Below are 22,896 nucleotides of genomic sequence, written 5' to 3'. Positions count from 1 at the left end.
ATAAATTGTAATTTTTAATGAATTTAAAAAAAGCACTCACCACAGTCTGGGGACATTCGAACACAGAGAGTAAATCACACAAATCCTTCCGTTCAATCGTTTCATCCAACGATACCCCCACCTGTGAAATAAATATTACGCTATGCTGAATTAATTGAATTGATGAGTCCAAAAACCAGCCATTTCCATCTATTTTCAAAATTGATATTCCTGCATTTTTAAGTACAGCTGACATAGGTATATAGTTAGAACATGGCTGAAAGCCCTTATATAGCAAGTTGGAAAAGAGCAAAACCCGGTACGAAACACATTTCATTCTAGTATTTTTTTCGAAAAAAATAAAATATCTCTAATTAGCAAGATTTCTTTTATAATTTTAGCATTATATATATCTGAAACTGCTTATTTTCCAAGATTAACTATACCCGGATAAGTGCCAAATGATTATTTTCAATAGTAAGAAGAAAGGTAGAACTATTCCTGATATTGTCCTCTACAAGCAGATCATTAAACCCACAAAAAGTGCAAAATATCTAGGAGTCAATATCACCTCTAATTTAAGTTGGAAACAACACATAAATAACATTATTAAGAAAGCGAATGGTGCCTATTGGGCCCTCAACTCCATATTGAACTCGAAGTCATCTTTAGAATTAAAATGCAAGCGCACTGTCTATCTAATGGCAATTAGGCCAATCCTAACTTATGCCTGCCCCGCCATTAACACTCTAAGTGATCACTTAAAAAATAAACTCTCTATNCCCGCCATTAACACTCTAAGTGATCATTTAAAAATTAAACTCTCTATGGCAGAAGGGAAGATTATTAGAAGACTCGTCGACGCACCTAAATGCATTAGCAATAATAGTATAAAAAGGGATCTTAAAATTGATGACATCAACGTCTATATAAAAAATTTAAATAAAAATTTCTACGATGAAGCGAAAACCTGTACCAACAGCAATTTTAACTCACGCCTAGATATAGAACTAATTGACGACGACACTAAATTTAGCCCCATCACTGCCTTTTTCCACAGGGATATGGTGTTGCCCTAGCACACGAAATACACTCAGCCTTAACCGACTCACACGAACCCCCTCTCGATTTTTTGGTGCTAAGCACCCCCTCTTCTTCCCATCTCCATTCCTCCTCACTACTCCTCATCATCGATTTATTACTACAGATGAATCGGTTAATGCCGTTCGCGCACCGAGATTTATGTGATTTCTACCATTCTACCATTCTTTTTCCAAGATTAAGTAGGTATTGTTGAATAGTTTGAAAAAAAAAGAATAAGTTAACTCCTCCCGAAAACTAGCTATAACTGAAATGGCTTTACTACCAGTCTTTCCTTTTTCCCACCTCGCTTTCACCCCTGATTTAGAATAAAAAATGATCCATATCCTTCTACCTGGTACAGTATATTTTATGCAGTGAAGTTTGAATCCAGTTCGAGAACATGCCATAAACTTAAGATGTCATGTTCTCAGAATAAACTTGGAGATATACAGCTAAATGGTTACCGTTGTTGCTTATGAAATTGTTCGCATAACCTAATAATTAATTATTTAGTTTAAATTTTTTTTGTTAATGCTTTTTATTACACAATGAGTGATTCAGAGGTATATTATGGTATTTGCAAGAAAATAAAAAATATTAAAAGTAACTATTAACTGTAAAGGAAATGACTACAAATAATATACTTGATTTCAAAAGCTGATGATCGGAGAATTATAAGAAAAAAATGTGTTATCAAAGTGTTTTATGTGTTCAAATGTGCTCCTATGGAAGAGCAAGAAAGGAGAAAACAACAATTTCAGGTGTCACATTATAGCAATTTTACTTATAAAAGCGTTCAGCCAGAGGAAGTTGAAATATCTGTTTTTATTGGTGGTTTATGCAAACTAATATTTACTCTGTACGAAAAAAGTACCTTAAAAGTGGCACATTAACCATTTGAGGAAGCATATTTTTAAAAAGTTGACATAAACCATAAGAAAATTACAAGATATAAACCAAATGAGTTTTGGTCTTTCTATGAAGAAATTCCTTAATAGCCCAGCACAGATTAAACCAAAAAACTTTTGAATCTACACAAATATCCATCAATATATAGTCATAAGTAAAGCTTTAATTTCATTTCTAATTGACAAATGGTTAATATTTTTGCTTGTTAAGAATAGTGTATAATATTTGTTTTAAGGTTTTGTACAAAAACCGGTCATCTCCAAGTTCTAATTATTTTTTGAATAGAAAAAAAATTAAGTGATGTTATCGCACAATTTCAATGAAATATTTTGCAACCAACCATATTTTAATATCAAATAAGATAAAAAATCTCGGGAGATCAAGCTGATACTTAACTATTCAGTTTGTTGTCTCTCCTGTATAATTAGTCTCATTGGAGATGACCCGTTTTCGAGCTCAGGTTTTGAACTTCTTTCCTCCCGATGAATCATTTCATTACCATTATTGTTCATTTATATTTAAAAAAAAGAAAAAATCATTTTAAAATAGAGCTTGGTTAATTTGAATTAGTTATAGAGAAGTACCGTATCGTCATCAAAGTATCTGAGATTGATCTTCTTCTGTTCCGCCCTCTTTCGAACACTCGCCACACTCGATTTTGGAATGACTTTGAGGGTGTCGAAGAACTTTTCATACTGCAATTGATTTCCTCCACCTATCACACCTGCCAAATAAAAAGGGTTTTAATTTTTTGTTATGTTGATTTCTTTTTAAGGGAATCATTTTTAATGCGAAGCGAGTTTGGGAATTTTAGGCGGTTGTAAGACACACTGATATTATTGTGAATGCAAAAATGAAAATATTATTAAATAGCATCTCTCTATTGAACGCAGTACATGTAATCGGACCGACATTTAAGAACCAAATAATGCTATGTCCATTTTTATTCGTGTGGCCTCAAAAGGTCACCAACTTCCCCGCTCAAACAGATATGGAACAGTTAGCTGTCTGTTATTTCTAAACAAGCTACTATTTACATTTTCAGGTACACTTTCTTCATATTTTTGATTTATTCTTATTCTTTACGTTTATAACAACATTATAATAAATAATATATTAGGTGTTTTATATAGTTATATACTGCCGTTACGTTTTACAGTTTTGTAGGAATTATGAAAAATAAAATTATTCAAACGCCTATTGTTGTTCTTTTTCAATTCTGATTCTTCATATAGTGTGTTTGAATTTTACCAAACCTTTTTTCAAATTTAGAATGACAAAAAAGGTTCTAACTTTCAATTATGTTTTAAATTATTTCTTGATTATTATTTTCGGTAGCAAATTAATGTTTTAAAACAACTAATCAATCAGAGAGAAGAAAAAATTCCAACAGAATCACCTATTTTCCATAGAAAATGGAGAGAAAATGCTGAATTACAATTTCATCATATCCCCCCCCCTCATTAAAATGCACTTACTGTTTTTTTACCTACTGCTGTTACTATTTTTTATAGCTTATTGCTTCGTACAGAAACGGAGAAAGAAAGGAAGCAAGAACATTACGGCTACTTTTATCAAAGGCCATAAAACAATCCGCATAACAGTGAAAGAAACATTACACCCATGAAAAGGCATGCAAATTATTGTTTGAATATTCTTAAGCAACATCAGTAAATCGATTAATAAAACCATTTTAACGATATTCTAAATAGCACAAATAGATAAGAGTTTTATTATTTAATTATTGAATTTCGGTTTGGAGCTACGTAAAATGATAATGAATGTTATTAAAAAAATTGTAGTAGTTATTTGCTTTTAAATTTAATTTTTAGATTGATGAATTAAAAAAATCTTTTTTTCAAGATTTTATGTCTGGAATAGTAGTTTCTAAACTTGCTACTATATCGTAAATATAGATTTTTAGTTAATATGTTTTCTAAAAAGTCCAGATTGATAAAATTATGATTTTTTCAAAAAAAATTTGAAAAAAAAAATGAGATTCAACATAGAGCAGTTTTTACTTTTTTCCCGTTATTTAATGGCTAAGTTTGGACGAATTGCATAAATTTTTTAAGATGTTACTCTTTCTTATTTAAGGACTTTAAAAAAAAAAAAAACTTTAACCGTGCAGCTTATCTTGAGAATTCTTAATAATCAATTTCTATGGCTGGGTATATTCGTGTTGGATCAAAGAAAAAAAGGGTTTACTTTTTAGTCAATGTTCTTATAATAATATCTTTTTACCTGCTGCTAGCAGCCGAGTGGCATTGTTCACTTTATTGGCAATTTTTATCAAACCTTCCGCTCCATGATATACAGCATACATGGCAGAAATGTTCGCCAGAAGAGCCTGAAAAAGATTATTTATTAAAAGATTATTGGACTTAATTAAATGTTTTATTTTTTATGATATTGATGCATCTTTAGCTGTTTCTTTTCTTATTTTAATTATGCTATTATTATCTACATCAACACCCATTTAACTTATAAAATATTTCTCGAGCAAATTATTGCTTCAAGCATCATTGTAAAGCGTTACAGAACAGTTATTTATTATTTATTTAATTATTATTTATTATTTATTTAATTATTATTTATTTAATTATTATTTATTATTTATTTAATTATTATTTATTTATATATTATTTGTTTATTTATTATTTAATTATTTACTATTTATTTATTATTTATTTCCTTTTTTTAAAAGAGGGGTATTTGATTACTGTTTTCGATTTTAAAAACAGTATTGATATTTAAATTCTTTTATATTTATAAAACAATAACTCATTATCCAATTAATGTTTTTATTATTCTCGTAAAATTATTTGAATAAAATTCCAGTGAAATAAAGAGTGTCAAAATTTTAAGAAAATATTATAATAATATTATAACTATAATAATATTACAAATATCAATAATATAAAGCTATTTTCTAACAACAATATATTTAATTAATTATACAAGGGATATGCATTTGTATCAAAAATGCATTAATATTTACTGTCTAATATTTAAATTTAAAACTAAGGAACTAAATTCAACACTACAGAAGTATGTCTCTTTGATAATCATTTCAAAATTTGTAATTTTTCGTTTCGAAAATCGTTTTTATTTTATTCATTTTCAGCTCCTACATATACACCAAAATCAAGTTTTAGAATTCGACTAATGTTAGGCCTGCAAATTCAACGTTTGACATAAAACATAATTTTAAGACTTAATTGATAAGACGAACATAAAATTTCATTCTCGTCACTTTAAATGTATTCAGTATAATTAGTTTTTTTTTTCTTTTTTATTTAATAAGTCTACCATTGCTGATGAACTTTTTTATGATGAGTTCCCACAAAAGAAGACCAATTATTATGGCTCCATGGCGATAAGAAGTTAGGAACCGGTGCTCTAGAATACGAGAGAGAGCATTTTTTTGTCAGCTATGGAATGAAAATGATTGGTCATCTTTTATGGAGAAACTCATGATAGTTTTATCACCTGAGCAGTGCAGATGTTGCTGGTCGCCTTGTCCCTCCGTATGTGCTGCTCTCTCGTCTGCAGGGTCAAGCGGTAGGCCAGGCTGCCTGAAGAATCTCTGCAAATGCAAATAAGTAATCAAAACATGTTTTGTTTTCTTCTCAAGGAAGCCCTCCCTCAGTGCCCTATCTCCCTTCTCATAAAGTTATTAAATTTCCGAAATTTTGGTTGTTTTGTTTTTTTTTAAAAAAAGTATGATTTTTTATATTTAACCATTAATTTTCATACGTGTTTCCAGATTTTATTAACAAAATAGCATAGATTCAGTAATAAAGACCAAAAAAATTATCAATTGTACTGCAAAGAGCATTTCTCACGCGAACACTTCAACTGTACTCGTTTTATGGTTTCAAAATGTTTTTCAGCACTTCGAGGTTAAGTTTGAAAATAATTTTCATTTGAAACAAAAAATCAACTTTCAAATGGGGAAAAAACACAGGTAAACGAAACTCTTTATCTTATTTGTGGTTTTTACCTCATCGTGTATATCGTCTTATGAGTAGATTTGAAAGTGATAACCCTGAAGCATCAGCTAAATCTTATCTTTTGTGAAGGATGCGGCGATAAAGTTTTATCCAACAAACGGAATACCAAAACGAAAAGTTAAGCAATTTTATTCACATCATTATTTTTTATCTTCAGGAACTCAATTGCATTGTATGGTACAAAATTTTAGTGTGTCTTGACATTAAAAATAATGGCAACTACTTTACACAAAAAGTGCTGCTCTAAATCAATGTTCCTTTACTCTATATAGTGCTAAGTAGCTGCCGCAATATTTAACACTAATTTATAATTACATAAAATCAGAGATGTGATGGCTCGTGATCGAATCCCAGCGATGACTGGTCGATACGAATTCCACATCCTACTTGAACCGACCACGGTGCTGACGCAAAATATCCTCAGTGGTAGACGGATCATGGATTAGAGTCCCCTACCGTCAGGGTAGCCGAGGGAGGTTTTCGTGGTTTTCCTCTCAATGTAACGCATGTGCGGGTTAGTTCAATCGAAAAATACCTGCATGAAAGCAAATTTCTCCCAGTACTTGATCCAGGAGTTCCCTTGTCTTCTGGATTGGGTTCAAAACACACCCTTCAAATTGTACATGAAAGCTAGATTTAGAGTTAAATTGAAAAAAAAAACTGTTCAAATTGAAACAACAAAATAATCGGAGAAATAGTAAACCCTTTAATAGTATATAGAGCAATTTTTGTTTAGCTTCATTTACTTAAAGGATGTGTTTATATTGTATCAAAGAGGATGCATTACTAATATTTTACTCTGTCACGTTGATTGAATGAAGTAAGCTTCTATCAAATATGCATCTATGAAATAATTGGTTGATGTCGAGTAGATAATGTATTGAGGCAGTTTTTTTGGTTTAAATGAAAATCTAAATGAATTCAGATAGATTGTGTGAGTAATGAAGACCAGAATCATTTCCAGGCAATATGGTTAATTTAGCTTTAAAGAAGGAAAAAAAATATACAAAGTTTATTTCAAACGGGTTCAACTTCTGTCTAAGTATTAAAATAATGTATTTCAATTTTGAAAAAACAAAATATTTAAGGGAAGATAAGGTTACAACGTGGACCGAACAGACCTGTAACATTAAATTTTTGTTAAAGAGTGACAGATAACAGTAGAGACTCAGTCGTGCGAGATCTATTGTTTGGCGATTTATTGAGAATGGACTTATCGAAAATCAAGCCAATCTGATAAAAGAACGGTTAAACTAGTTTATTACAGTTAGAGCAAATTAGGAGAAGGATAAAACTTCTTTAGACGTTGCAAATTTACAGCAAACTTCTTAATGAATGTGATTTTTTTTTATGGAGTATTATAGATAACCTATTTTTAAAACTGGATTTATGCTTTAGGGCGTTTTCATAAAAAGAAGTGGTCTATTTTTATCTAGAAAAGAATATTCAGTAAAAATTTAAAAATTAGATGAAATTTTAAAAAAAAAATTGTGGCATCCTAGTAAGTGAGGCATGACAATGATCGGTGAGGATGAAATATTTCTTACTTGGTAACTCCAACCATTCTTCCCGGAACATGACGAATGAATTTGTTTCTGACAGCAAAGAAACCTGCATGAGGTCCTCCATAGTTGAGGGGGACACCAAATCGTTGGCTAGTGCCCACTGCAACATCCACTCCGAATTCACCTGGAGGCTTCAAGACTGTCAGTGCCAATAGATCGGTGGCACACACTGCAACACCCTGCAAAAGATTATGCAATTTTAATGTGCAGTGCATCAAAAAAGGAAGAAAAAAAACGGAACACCCCTAATAACTTTGGATCTAAAGATCGGATCTTCACGTTCTAGAACTCATCCTTAATGATTCCAGGGAGTGACCTCAAATATGTCAATTAATTTGGGCAGACGATATTTTAAACTACGAAATCAATCACAAAAACGTTCTATCTCTGAATAAACATACCCTTTATTCGATGGATTCAGATTTATGACTCCCAAAACAAAGGAGATAGCCGCAATCTGGGTCTCAATAATTTGGTCAGGAGAGTGGTTCAAAGTTTAGACCATTTAGCGTCAATTTTTCCTTTTCCGTATTTCGCCCTTTTTCTGGAAATTTTCAAGCGATTTGAAAATTTTTTACAACCAATTATAAACTTTACTTATCCAAAGATAATTCCATGATCCATGAATTTTGAAGAAATATTTATTATTTTTAATTATTTTATTTAATAATAGTCGAAAATTTTTTGAATTGCAAAGTATGCGATTTTTTTACATCCTTTTAAGGAATATAATTTTACATTGCAAAATACAAAATTTGAGTGAAATCGATTGAATAGTTCCTGAGAAATCAAATTTCTAAAATACTTTTTTGAAATACATTGGTAAAAACCTTTTTTGACGAGCGTAAAAGTTGGCAGGTTTGTAATATTTAATAAATTAAGGAGAGAAAAAATCCCTGTTCTCTGCATTTTCTTCAGAAGGTTCATAAAGAAATTTAGATAGAATGACGTATCGAGTACTCACTCCACCTTTGTGGCATTGTTTGACGAGTTGTGAGAAATCGCAAATCTTTCCCTCCGTGTCCGGATACTGGAAAAGAATGCCCGAGTGGTCCTTTTTTGTGAGATCTATGTCCTTGAAATCTGTCACTATCACACGAACACCCATGGCACTGCAATAAAAAGGAAATATATTAAAATATTTTTTTTTTTTACTTAAAGGGAATAAATTTAAAAGGTGTGAATATTGACCTAGCTCTCGTTTTGACGACAGCTATGGTTTGTGGATGCACTTTGTCCGAACAGTAGAACTTCTTCCTCCTGACCACTCTAAGGGAAAAAAAAGAAATATACATACGTGTATAATGCTTCTACAGTACTAATTTACGAAGTAAAATCTTCGAATCAAGCAAAATCCAGTCAAACGTGTCACAAACAAAATTGGAATACACTATTTAAACTAACTTTATAGCAGAAAAAGAGAAAAATGGATGTATTGATAAATTTATCTATGAGAATAGGCACATATTTTTATTAACGTATTTTTTTAGTACTGCAGAGAAACCATCTGCTCCGGACACGCCAAAGTAATTTTAAAAAAAACGGTAAATAACTAAAAAGTAAATTTTGGAAATATTTGACTATTTTTGCTTGCTTTTTAAAAGGTTTAGCATGACATAAGTAGTAAGTACTATAAAGTGGTGAAATATGTAAGCCTGCGAATTATTTAGAAATAGTGGTGGATAAAAATCTACTAAATTGAATTTATTAAACCAAGAATCAGAATTGATAAACTACCACTTTAAAATATATATTTGCTGTCTGGAGTACGTTGGCATCTCTGGTATTGCTGCGTGATTTATATTTCGTTATTTAGCTTGACAACCGTACCTTCTATTCTATTTCCATTGTTTCGATTCTTATAATTTGTTACGGATGGACGACAAACATATTAACGTTGAACTAAGAATGCATATAATGTTGAACTAAGAATAATGCATATATTTTGTAGTTTATAAAATATAATTACCTGATGGAGAGTGACATGGCCTCAGCAGCGGCCGTTCCTTCATCGAGTAGAGAGGCATTGGCAACATCCAGTCCAGTGATGTCTGCCACCATTGTCTGATAGTTGAGAAGGCTTTCCAATCTGCCCTGTGCAATCTCCGCCTGATACGGAGTATACTGGGTCGTCCTGTTAGGAGAACATGTTTTGAGTCAAATAATGTTGTAGTACAATTGCAGTAGGACGAACCGTGAGAGTTTTGAGGGTATTTCGATCACTCCTCGCACAAATTCAATCTAGTTCTCCACGAAGGGCAGTTTGTTCCGCTACTTAAATCAAGATCTCTTTCGTTTTGAGTCAAGTTAAAAATTATATGAATACGAATACGAGAGTTGTTACCTCACTGTCCTTGTCTAGCTTGAGGATTAGACTGCTTTTTATCAACGGATGTAAAAAAAGAAGGAACAGGGCATAGTTAAGAAATTTTGAAGCTAGGCTGCACTCTTTTAAGCCATTTACGTAAATGTAATTAAAGATGAAACGTTCATCTAATGAATGAATGCCCAAAAACAAAATAAAATAAAATTTAAAAAAAAAAACGGTGTAGAGATTAAATGGTTACTGTTTTAAATTAGATTTTTAAAAAATGATTTAAGTTTTAAAAAAATGGAAAGAATCAAGATTGATCTGTGTTGAGATAAGAATAATAAGGTGCTGTTCTAGATTCCATAAGAACGTGACCAACAATGCTTCCGACAATGTTTGAGCTAGATTTTTTTCAGTTATGTTTTTAACTCTTTAGTGGGCTATTTACTTCTAGTAAAGGTAAATTAAAGAATTCTTGGAATTGAAATTCATATGAGAATAGTAATTGATGTAAGAAAAGAAAAATTCATTTAGCATAAATAAATTTTAATACCATTTTTTTTTTGTGGTAAGTATATTTACCACGACCAATTAGGAACTTATTGACTTTTATTTTTCTTTATTTATGAAATAAATTTTATAAATGCTGCAAACTTCAAAAGAATTATGCATTTTATACCTTTTATAAGTTTTCTTATACTAAAAAATGGTTGCCAATATTATTCAAACGAACTTCAAGAATGCTGAAGTTATTAACAAATGGAAACCTAAATTAAAAATCGTAGAAAAGTTCACATGGACTTTAAAAATTAGTGGTTAAGTATACTTACCACTGCTTTAGAAAGGGTTAAGCCGTAGGATCTATACCATTTCTATACCAACGTAGGATCTATACCGATCTCCTATCGTTTTATTTGGGTTCGATTCAATTGAGAGTACAGAACTTCATAGGAAACAGTATCTCACTTTCTTTAGATATTAATATTTTTTCTCCTTTTGATCCCTTTTCAGCTATAAAATTCAAGAAAATTGTTCACCTCGGGGGGAAAACGCTTTGAATTGGGCCACAATTTTTAAAACAATTCCCAGCTTTACCTTAATTAAAGTACTCAACTATGTAAAAACTGGCGTATAATAGTTTTTAATCGTTTTAAAAGTTGACTATTGAAGTGATTTGAAAAAAAATTGCTCAGAAGATTTATTCAATTAATATATAAGAAATGAAACTAAAATCGCACAATTGATTACTTCTTTACTCAGATTTTCCTTCTACTTTAACTTTCTTTAAGGAAAACTCATACGATTTCTGTTCACTTAAAAATGCGGAAAATATGGAACGGCAATTATTAAAAGCTGGGGGCCAGCTCACTGCGCTCGCCAACTCCCACTGGCTCCTTCGTCATTCGAGCTTGTATAGCTTGGATCATTGGATACTTTGATATTTTAGTATAACTTTGTATATATGCTGGTATCCTTTTTAAAATCAAGTTTTAAAATTATGAAACACATGAATCCTGTGAAACCTTTGATTTATATGCATTTCGTACTATTACATTTTCGAAAGCCGTACAAACCTATTACTACACAGGACCTATGTTAGTATATTAAGTATCTACGACCACAATATCTGTAGCACCTATTACTGTAATTAATTAAAAATCACTGCCATCCGTAACAGTTGGGTGACTGTTTTGAAGACCTCCGGAAACGGTACATTTCTCTCGTAAAATTTAAAAAAAGAAGGATTAAAAAAATATATGTTTAAATTTGATTAAAACTTAGAGCAACGTTATTCGACATTGAAAATAGGCGTTTCTTAAAAATTACATTCATAATCGTGAGTTTGGAGAAGTTACATGAATAAATCATCCTTCATGACTTGCACTTCACGTTATGGTAATTGAAAAAGCATGTCTGAATAGAAATAGAATTTGCTCTTAAAATAGTTGCTGTTCTTTAGAAGATGTCATTTAATTCATGCCTTTTTTTATTTGTTTCTCATGCTTACAACGACTTACGAGGTTATTATTTCATTGTTGGTTACGCGAAATTTCATCGGTCTTTTTTAATAATCTGCATACACGAATTAGTGTTTTACATTACAAGATAGATGGTTGCTGAGGTGATTAATAATGCTCTCTTTTATAAGAAAATATTGAGGCAAATTTCAAAATTTGAATAAAAACTTTGTCAGGACGAGCGAAACTGTTTCATTTTTTAAAAAACATCTCCCGTTTTTATGAATGAGTATTTCATTCTTGGAATAATTGGTAGCACATTTTACGCTTAAGCATTTGATAATTGATTTAATAAAATTTTTTTACACTCATTTTGACCACTATGAAAACAATTTAAACAGATATATAAGATTTGATAACCGTGCAGCGATATTTTTCAAGTGCTGATAAAATAAAGTTCCCTATAGTTTTTATTTGTTTTTATATTTTTTGTTTTTATATTTTTTGTTATTACTTTAGTTTATTATTTTAAGTATTGCGAGGTGCTTAGATTTCCATCTAATGCACATCGGAAACCCGGATATCGGGTATATTGCAGTAATTGAAAGGACTCCAGAGCTTGTGAATATTGCCCTAAGAGTTATATCTTTACTAGCTGAATACCCGTTTTTCTTACTGAGTGAATATAAAAAAAAATCAATTAATAAGTACTGAACAACAACACTACGAAAGCATGCACAAAGCTGAAAGGCATATATCGACACAATTGAAGAGCATAGAGGAAGAACCAGACATGCGACATTTTTAGGGATATTTACGAATCAGTGAAAATAACGTAAAGTGGTTGAGTCAATATGGGTATGTTTAATACTACAAAATTGTTTCTGCTTTTACTTTAATCTTAATATAACTGTACTAAGTTTTAGCATGCTTGCATGATTTTTATTTTGAAACTAGGCAGTGGCTAATCAATTAAGGCAAAGAATTATAATTACAAGTAATAATAACATAAATCAGCAACAAAATAGTTCGGAGACCACTATTTTAATGGGAAATAAATATTTTAATGGGTAAACGCAAATATTCTCTTCTGAATACATTTCTTTTCGTAGTGATATTTCTAAGTAAAAAATAATTAGATAAAAATTAATCGCCGTAATGTATCTATGGATACCATAATGTATCTATGGATTTACGTAGGGATATTTGGAAATAAAAATTAATGTCTAAAAACATATTCTTTCGTGATGAGCGTTTCCCAAATTGTGTGTAATTTTAAGCAGATGCATACTTTATTTGTTTAGTTGATATGTTCTAATGAAAAAGCATTTAAAATATTCTAAAAAAATTGCCTCTGAGAAATTTTTTTTTTAAAAAAACGAAGTTTATGTTAGACACATACAAATTTTGTGCAAGGTAAGGACACATAAAAATTTTGTTCTATAATATTGTGTTAATTTGATGTCTAGCTATTCTTTAAATAACGGTCACCAAAAATGGGCGTTGCTATGACGGATTTCTCAAACGACACTTTCCCATCTGATTCTGTTCTTATTGTGTCGAATTCTAAAAATAAATTGAACATGAAAAGCAGAACTATTTTTTAAAAAAATAATTAAAAATTCAATTTCTGAGGAATTATTTGACTAATTTTGCTCAAATTTTGTATTTAAAATTACGTTACCATATAAAATTACGTTCTTTAAAATGATGTAAAAAACTGTATATCCTACAAGAAAATTTTTTTATTAAATAAAATAATAATATATTACTAAAAGTTATTTTTTGCATTTATTTTTTAAAATTTTTTTATTTTTTCATTTATTTTTTTAAAAGTTTAATAAATTTTTAAATATTTATTTGTTTGTTCTGAAGTCCAGGCAATTTCCTATGCCACAGTAAAGATAGTTTAAAACTTGAGCCTTGCTTCAAGTGTAAGACACATAAACTATGAATTTCTTTTTGACGATAGAGCTTCGAAAAACGCTGATAACGGAAGCTGAACAAACAGTTTAAAGAGATTAGAAAACAACTGATATGACGATTTATGATCACGAACAAGAGTGTACAATATTAAGCTGACCAGCATCCTCCTGAAACAGAGGAACTGGCAGTAAAATTTCTAAACGGATATCTGAAAACTCACAGTTCGATCTTTCCAGTTTAATGTTCTGAGAACAGAAATTTCTCGCTGAGATTCCCTAAGAAAGCTAATTTTTTTTAAATAATTGGAAATTTAAGACGGTGAGTTTTTACATATAAATTTAAAAAATTTACGGAATTTTCTTTTTTGGGAGAATGCTGGTCGGTTAAGAGGCATAATCTTGTCATTTATCAGAAGAGATAAATGTGTCTTACCATCCAGGATTTTCAAATATGTTTCGTAGTATACAGTGAGGAACAAGGCAATTATAGTAACCCATTCCGATATAGGACCTCCAGGCTTCATTTTTATCCGCTATTTGGCGTAGATGATTCAGCAGTTCGTGTTCACCTGACAACAGAAGGGGAAAAAAACAAAGCTTATAAAAGGACCTGGTTTGAAATAAAATGAACTTTTTATTAGTCTTTGCTTTAGTAAATAATGTAGCGTCATAAAAATACTTGTATGTGAGCAAAAACTGAAAATGATAACACTAACCTCGGTGTTTGTAACTAAAGAGAAGAAATTTGTTTTGAAGTATATAAAAATTTAAACTATCAAAAACCACTTGGTCAGTGGGAAGAAAGGACAGCGAAATCATTCAATTCTATAACTATAGGTTCGAGTTATTTTATAGGCTGTTCTCAACAGGATGTTCTCTATTAATTATGTGTGCATTTTTCGTGGCCTTTTGAGGGGAAACTAAATCGTATTCTTTTATGGTAGGGAGGTCAGTATTATTTATCAGCTGTTCTTAGTTAACGAAAGCTTGCGTAGATCTTTTTCTCTGTATTTTTTTAAAAACATTTTTTCTATTTAAAAAAAAGTCTGGAAAATTAAGTTTTATATTTTTAGAAAAAATGAATTCCAGTGTATTGCTGAAAAACTCAAGTTATCGAGAAAAAATTTGATTATTATTATTATTATTTTTTATTTTATTTTATTTATTTAAATATTTTATAACAAAATAGTGGAAACATAAAGGAAAATTTTGTTTTCTAGGTCCCGATAAAGGAGGTAGAAAAAAATTTAATTCTTCTTAAATAAATCCAATAATTAGAGTAACAATAGAGGCAATTGAATATGATTGGATGCAATTCTAATTCATACGCATTAGAATATTTTCTAGTGAAATAATATTGACCCTATTACAATAATGAACTTTAATTGATTGCGTGTCATGGAGCACTTTCTGAAGACATCTCCTTTTTTTTCTAAACTAATTTGAATGACTCACCTTTTGGTTCATCGATGTCCAGCAAGCGATTCAGTCTGATGTTATGAGGAACTGTACGATTGATCAATTCATCGATATTCTGAAAATAAATTGACACAATCAAAAAAAAAATAGACTGTTCCTGATCGAAGCAATTATTAATGTAAACCTACTTTATGGTAATAATTAAATAAATAATACAAAATAAGGATACACATTTCAAAAATTTTGTGTTATTTTGTTAGAAATATTCTTTGTGAAACAAAAAATAATTTACTGTTGGTCAAAGAAAAATTATTAACGAATTGATTAATTAATTAATGATTAATTAAGTAACGAAACCTTTAAATACACGCTGGGCCGTAGCGGAAGATAGATTTTGGGGGAACAAAATCCAAAATTACCCGACTCAAATTTGTTACAAACCAAACTAATGGTCAATTTTGAAAAAACCCTGAGATTTTTAGTTGTTTCATATTTTATATTTAATTAGTATTTTTTTATGATTCATTATAAATGAAATATTACTATTGATAATAAATAATATCTTGTTAATTTCTGCTTAAAAGAATATGCATCAATAATTAAACAGTAAACGATGCAGAAAAAATTATATTTTTGGTTAAGAAAAATACTTTGTATTCTCACTAAATCAAAACTCAATGTGATATGAAGAATTAAAGTTAAATGGGGAGAAGAAATGTTGTTTTTAGCTATGGCTGTGAAAAATCGTCATCGTAAAAACACAAAAAATCGAAATCGTAAAAACACAAAATCAAATTTATACAACTGCTTACTCGCATCAATCCAATCGAATGGAGAAGCAAAATAAGTTATGACACATAATTTTTCATGGCTTAAAAAAATAAAAAATAACATTGATTACAACCTAGACGTAGGTGATAGAAAAAATAATAAAGGAAAAATATTTTCTTCAGACAAACAGCTAACTATTTGAAAGCAAAATTAGCGAGAACTAAGTCCGACCGAAAAAATGTATCGACTTATCTGGCCGTCTTTTGTTCTTTAATGCAAAGCTTTGACAGAGAAAAATGAAAAGAAATTTGCTTATGGGCAAAATATATTTTCAGTCGACCTTATTGCTGATTTTTAAAAAAAAATATCAGAAACAAAAGCCGATTGAAAGAAATCAATATGTTTATCTCTCGATAGGCTGATTGGAGTATCCCTCTTTAACTTTAAGGGGGCAGTCTGCCCTCTACACTGCTCGCTACGCTCCTGCATATATGTAATAGAAAGCGGTTATTCTTTAATCTGACTATTAGTTGAGCTTATTACCGTAGCGTGGCACTGAAACCATTTGAACGAGAGTGCCGCCATTTTGCCGAAATTTTTAAAAAATGAAAAAACAAATAAATAAATAAATAAAAAATAAAAGCTTTTGTTTACTCTATATAGTTCTCTACGATTTCACTCCAATGTTACAGCGCGTAAAACAGTGATGCATTTTTCTTAAAGCTCTCCAAAATGTTTACAGTTTTACCCAAATGGTTTTAGTGCCACGCTACGATAAAGGCTTGATATAAAATCTCTAAAGGCGATAGCCTTTTGAGATTTTATATCTGGTATCTCTAAAGGTGAAAGCCTTTAGAGATAACATTATTAGAAAAATATCTTCACTATATAATCATTGCTAAAAAAATGCTTGGCTAATTTTAATAAAACAATGCTTTACTTTAATAGGAACTTTGAAATTAACTGAAAAGTAACTATTTTCACAACTTTCTTTTCCCTATGTTAATGTATAAAGGAAGTACCCTTTAAAGTACACAACATAGGTAAGAAAATCCATTAAAAATAATATATTGTTTCGGAACTGCAATTTTAGATAAATAGCATGTGTAACTGCGAATATTAAATTCAAAAATAAACCACGAAAGGGAACTAACATTTCACATCAAGAGAACAAAATTTTCAAAATGCTTCTTTGGAAATCCTGCCGATTTCACTGTGTCGATGCAACGTACTCTTTTGTTTATGCAGGGGAACATTCTTTTTCCTTTCTTATTTTTTTTTTTCTTTCTCTTTTTTCTTCGCTTAACTCAAAATTGTTTTATCTAAAAGGGCGCATCTGTAACGCTGTGGAAATCTTTATTTTTTTGTTTTCTGTTGCATGAGAATTTTTAACAGATCTTTCGCATCGTTGATTCCAAATTTTCAATGGGTTTTTCTCTTCAATCTAAATTTTTTTTTTCAAATGACATTTTTAGTCTATTTATTATCGAAATATACACGTTTAAAAACATTATATATAACAGCGGGTTGCGCAAATGTTGCGACAAACTTCTATGAGACTTACAGCGCGTCATCAGAATTAAAACTGTATGGGAACCCTTGCCCAGATATGTCGTCGTACGCCACTAGGGACGCTTCCTTATTATGAATTGTTTCTTTGGGTGCTTCCGAACAAGCACTTACATTAAACTAAATTGTCTTCATTTTATGTGTTTCTTATAATCATTGTCGAAAATTGCATTCAAATAAGTTCATATGTATTATATGTTTTAACGTAATTTAATAATTTGACTACGTCAAATTGGTTAATTTAACGATTTGGCGAGATTGTCACGTTAGTCGCCAAATCATTAAATTAAGATTAAACAGTTAATACTTAACTTGAATGCAATTTTCGACAATAATTATAAGATTACATGAAATTAAGATAATTTAGTCAAATAAACGTTTCGTACGGCTCCAGCGGCTACGGTGACATTTATGGGTGTAAATTCCTATGTTCCTATGCAATTTTAATTTTGTTGATGTGACATAACTCCCATAGAAGTTTATAGCAACATTCATGCTACCACCTGTTATATATAAGGATTTTAGTTTTCATTTTACCGAAAAAAATAAATAAATAAACTAAAAAAGTCATTAAAAAACATGTAGTTTTAGGAACAATGTCAATGTCAGATTTGAAATCCCCCCACCCGAATGAGGCAAGATCAAGTATTAGTATAAATGCAACAAACATTTTTTTCTACCTAATGTAATCAATATGAAGAAATCTTTGTTTCACCTACTTTTTGACCTTTAATTTTGACCATCTTAGATGTCTCTCTTTCTTCATTCAAAGGGTATTCAAAGGCGTTTTACATTTACTGTATTGGTAGCATTAAAGGAAATAACGGTTTAAATATCTTCTTTGAAAGTTTTTCCAGATTAAGTGACTGAGTTTCGGCCGTTGTATTGGAATGCATGGATATTAAAATAACATTGCGTCTATGAAAGAGAAAACAGTATTTTATGCATCGATCGTTATAATGGAAGAGTCGCTGTAATTGAAGTTGTAGTAACGAGCATAAACTGCAATGATACTTCTTTTTAATTGACGTTATTAAGTTCGCTGCTTTGTAGTTTTTTTCTTTTTAGCTAATATATAAAATGCTTTTAAGATGTTAATTCTTTAAGAATGCCGAAGAGGAATAGTGTGAGATAAATTATGATTTATTTTAATTTCTCAAAATTTTTCTGGTATTTAAACTTATTTTAATGTTGAATAAAACATATATTTATAGAGATGACATGGACCGTATATATTTGTAGAGATAACCTGATCTGTAGGGAGCTGGGGCCATCCGAGAGTTCGTGGATTCGAGCCCCGCCGGCTGTAGACTCCCCATGTAGTAAAATGGTGACTGATGCGCGTTAAATCTATCGAGTCGCAAAGACCTCCAAGTTCCCATAACAAATCAATACCTCTGGGAGTACTGGAGATTGATCGTTCTCTGATTCAGGTCAAAATTACGAACTGTGGATGAATGAATGGATGTATGAATGGGTCCACCCTATAAACGGGTGTGAAGTATGGGTGTGGCAGAAGTCGAATTCTTGGCCATAGATGGCACCACGGGAAAACAAGAACAATCGCACCCTCTGCCTTAACAGGCATACAAAAGAGAGAGAGACAGAGAGATATGACATGCATCATCGAATCTTTTAGACTAATAGAAAAACGAATGCGGAAAAACATTATTAATGCAGAGTTTTCTTCCGTGATTTCAAGTCAAATTTATCATATAGCAGAATAAAATAATTAAGAGTAAGTAAAAACATGATTTTTTACGCATAATCGAACTAAAATAAATTTTTACAATTTGTGAAACCTCACGCAACTCCATTTTTATCTTTAATGGAGTAGGAAAGAAATACAACCCTCACACACCATTCGTTAATGCTATAAATATAATAGCGACATAATCGTAAATAGAATATGACACAGAGACTAAATTATAAGCCGTTTTGTGAAAACTATTCGAATCTACAACAACAACTAACCGTTTCTTTCTTAGCGTTACTTAAGAGAGAGAAGAAATATTAAGAAAAGCGTCCCGATAACGTCAGAGAGAATTGTTCTTATCGCTTATGATTGTAAATGGTTTTAAATTCTATAACTTTTTATTTAAAAATGATGCAATGTTAGAATGGAGTTCATTTCATAGATCACGAATGTTCTAGCACATCTATAAATTTTTAAAGTGTTCAAAATTTTGTATGCGTCTAAAACGATTCTATAGAATTGTAAGGCTTTACAGAGTTAAAGTATTTACAAGTATTTTTAATCATTAATTTAGAACTTCAAGATGAATATTAGAGACATTATAACTTCAGGAAAAATTGAAGACTCAGTCGGCTAGCGTTGTAACATAATTGAGTGGCTGTATATATGTGCACTAATTCATTAACATAATTGCTGTTAACCCCCCCCCGAACCATTAAGATTGAGTCTTANATACACAAGAGAGAGAGAGACAGAGAGATATGACATGCATCATCGAATCTTTTAGACTAATAGAAAAACGAATGCGGAAAAACATTATTAATGCAGATTTTTCTTCCGTGATTTCAAGTCAAATTTAACATATAGCAGAATTAAATAATTAAGAGTAAGTAAAAACATGATTATTTACATGATTTAAACGTCAGAGTGAATCGTTCTTATCGCTTATGATTGTAAATGGTTTTAAATTCTATAACTTTTTATTTAAAAACGATGCTATGTTAGAATGGAGTTCATTTCATAGATCACGAATGTTCTGGCACATCTATAAATTTTTAAAGTGTTCAAAATTTTGTATGCGTCTAAAAGGATTCTATTGAATTGTAGGCTTTACAGAGTTAAAGTATTTACAAATATTTTTAATAATTAATTTAGAACTTCAAGATGAATATTAGAAATATTATAACTTCAGGAAAAATTGAAGGCTCAGTCGGCTCGCCTTGTAACATAATTGAATGGCTGTATATATGTGCACTAATTCATTAACATAATTGCTGTTAACCCCCCCCCGAACCATTAAGATTGAGTCTTAGTGTCTGAAGTTAAAAAATTATTCAGGGCAAGTCACTCTTTTTGCATTCGTTACGCATTTATTTTATGCAAATTTTTTGCTTACAAAAAGTTAAAAGATCCTGCTAGCGTTGTTTAAATAATAGCGCTAATTTAGGTAATGACACGGGTTAATAAATTAATAAGATGTTACATTTAACGACTAGACTTTTGATTATTCCATTATTTCTAATTAGAGGCAATTTTTTTTAACAAACAAACATTATTTAAAAGTTGTGCCTTAAAAAAACGTAGGTGAGGTCTATGTTTTTCTTTTAAACTGGAAGGAACTAAAAATTTGAAGAATTAAAAATTAACCACTGCATACTTTTACCACTATAGGTAAATGAATAGAAGAAATTATGGTTATGAGGCCTGCATTATATTTCCGTGATAACAGCATTTTCACTTCACTTATAATTTAGCCGGAAATTCTGGTATTTCAAAATTATTATGAGTGTCGAAATTCTCAGAAATTGTATTTTCTATTCTAATGTAAAATTTGTACAAGGGAAGTAGTCTCTTGCGTTAGTTCCGTTTGGTACATTAGAAAATATAAAAATTAGAGCTTTTATCTGGCAAAAGATATTTTTGCATATACGCTTGACTTTGGGGTTTTTTGTGTTTTAAGTGAAGAATAAAAGACATGTTAAAAAAAACTTTTTAAATACACATACTTTAAAAATTTATCACTTAGCAAAAATACAGGTTTCTACACATTAAAACTTGTTGTGCATTGAGATAAATAATGCAATTTTCACGAAAGATTTTCATGAAAAGATTTCAAGATATCTTAATAACACTTTTGGAAATTTTCAGCAGCTAAATTGTAAATGGTGTAAAAATACAGTCTTTACGGAAATACAAATGAATGTAAGTAGAAATGAATACACCCTTTTGTGTGTGACTCATAGACATACAAAAATTTTTTTAAGTTAAATTTTTAAAAGTTGTCTGCAAAGTTGGATTTGCGTAATGAGCTACAGCTTAATCGAGAACTGCCAAAATATTTATACCTTTTTTTGCGATATAAGTGATAATAAAATAGTTTTTTTTGTTGTTACTCGTTTTCTTTTCTTTCAAAATATCAAAGTTCGTGTGTTTGAGCAATAACATTAATTAACAAGCAAAAGAATAATGGCAGTGTTCTCTACGTATATGAACTCCGTAGCATAGAACCAAGCTTAAAACCGGCCCTGGTTGTCAGTAAGACTCAAGTTTTAAAAAATTAAGTAAACTTTTTGCAAAAGTCGTTTAAAATAATAGAGTTTGACTTACTTGAAATCCCAACTGCCGCAGCATCAATTTCTGCTCAGATTCTCTAGGTCCGATGTGCCTGTCTATGAACTCATCATGCACCGGCAACAAGCTGCTCACGGGATTACTGGACAATCGCCGTGACAGCGACACTAGAGTCCATTTTGAATACGAAAAACACCGATACATATCCCTGAAATTTTCCGTTAACTCTCATAAAAAAAAAAGAAAAATTAAGGGATGAAGTGTCTCTATCTTTATAGAATGAGAGGAGATAAATCAGAAACCTGTTCAATGAATGATTCAGCTTCGTACTGATAAATCGATGTCTAATCAATTGAAAGTCTTATCTCTCTCTCTTTCACATGCATGTAACTAAGTGCTTGACCCTTTGAGGTAAATTTCACACGAAAATGAGAAATTCCAACCAAATCAAAAAAATGTGCACAATATGATAATTTTTCAAATGATTGGATTTGCACCCACTCACAAATCGACACATGCATTACTAATGATAGAACAAAATGGCGAGTTGTGGATTATTATGAAACTATTCAATCCATTGACTTACAAATATACCAAAAATTACAATATATAGGTAGCAAAATTTATAAATTTAATTATCATTGAATAACATGTTGGTAATTATAACAAAAAACGATTTAATTATAGGATCGTCCATATGTTTTACAGGTATATTTATTCTTTTCTGATTGCATGTTGCTATTTTACATTTAAACAATGTTAAAACTGCCACATAATTAATAAAATGATGACGCAAATAATAAACTTATTTTTTTCTTTATTTCCATGTATGTAAATTTATACATTGTGCGATGCCCCTTTACCAAAGAAAAAAAAACAATTAAGAACAAACATCACAAAAAAATCTGTAATAACCAATATTTTTTTATTACCTACTATGTCAACGCTTGATTGAGACAATATAAGTACAAAACAATTTATGTTGAATTCTCACATTAAATTTTAAATCGTATGTAGTATTATTTTTTTTTACTTCTCTACTTTAAAATCAGATTTTCTTTAAAGAACAAGCAATGGTCCTTAAACTCAAAGCATGACGGCATTTATTATGTCTTTAACAATGT

General features: G+C 30.4%; 1 protein-coding gene across 3 annotated transcripts in view; it reads right to left on the bottom strand.

Annotated features, from left to right (window-relative positions):
* Positions 1–22,142, bottom strand: part of LOC107445969 (glycine dehydrogenase (decarboxylating), mitochondrial) — a 47,253-nt gene extending 25,111 nt beyond the window's left edge. For all 3 annotated transcript variants that reach the window (XM_043051278.2, XM_043051279.2, XM_071178152.1), the window contains exons 1-11: positions 21,809–22,142; positions 15,202–15,280; positions 14,180–14,315; positions 9,522–9,686; positions 8,744–8,821; positions 8,517–8,664; positions 7,535–7,731; positions 5,464–5,560; positions 4,216–4,321; positions 2,556–2,695; positions 41–121 (exon numbers count right to left, since the gene is read on the bottom strand). In XM_043051278.2, the coding sequence (XP_042907212.1) occupies positions 41–121; positions 2,556–2,695; positions 4,216–4,321; positions 5,464–5,560; positions 7,535–7,731; positions 8,517–8,664; positions 8,744–8,821; positions 9,522–9,686; positions 14,180–14,315; positions 15,202–15,280; positions 21,809–21,976 (1,395 nt within the window). In that variant the 5' untranslated portion in view covers positions 21,977–22,142. The remainder of the gene's footprint in view (positions 1–40; positions 122–2,555; positions 2,696–4,215; positions 4,322–5,463; positions 5,561–7,534; positions 7,732–8,516; positions 8,665–8,743; positions 8,822–9,521; positions 9,687–14,179; positions 14,316–15,201; positions 15,281–21,808) is intronic.
* Positions 22,143–22,896: the final 754 nt, after the last annotated feature.

The sequence above is a fragment of the Parasteatoda tepidariorum genome, chromosome 1 (genome assembly GCF_043381705.1).
Source record: "Parasteatoda tepidariorum isolate YZ-2023 chromosome 1, CAS_Ptep_4.0, whole genome shotgun sequence".
Classification (NCBI taxonomy): Eukaryota; Metazoa; Arthropoda; class Arachnida; order Araneae; family Theridiidae; genus Parasteatoda; species Parasteatoda tepidariorum.
The sequence above is the reverse complement of the archived record's forward strand: the minus strand, read 5'-3'. Positions and strand labels throughout refer to the sequence as shown.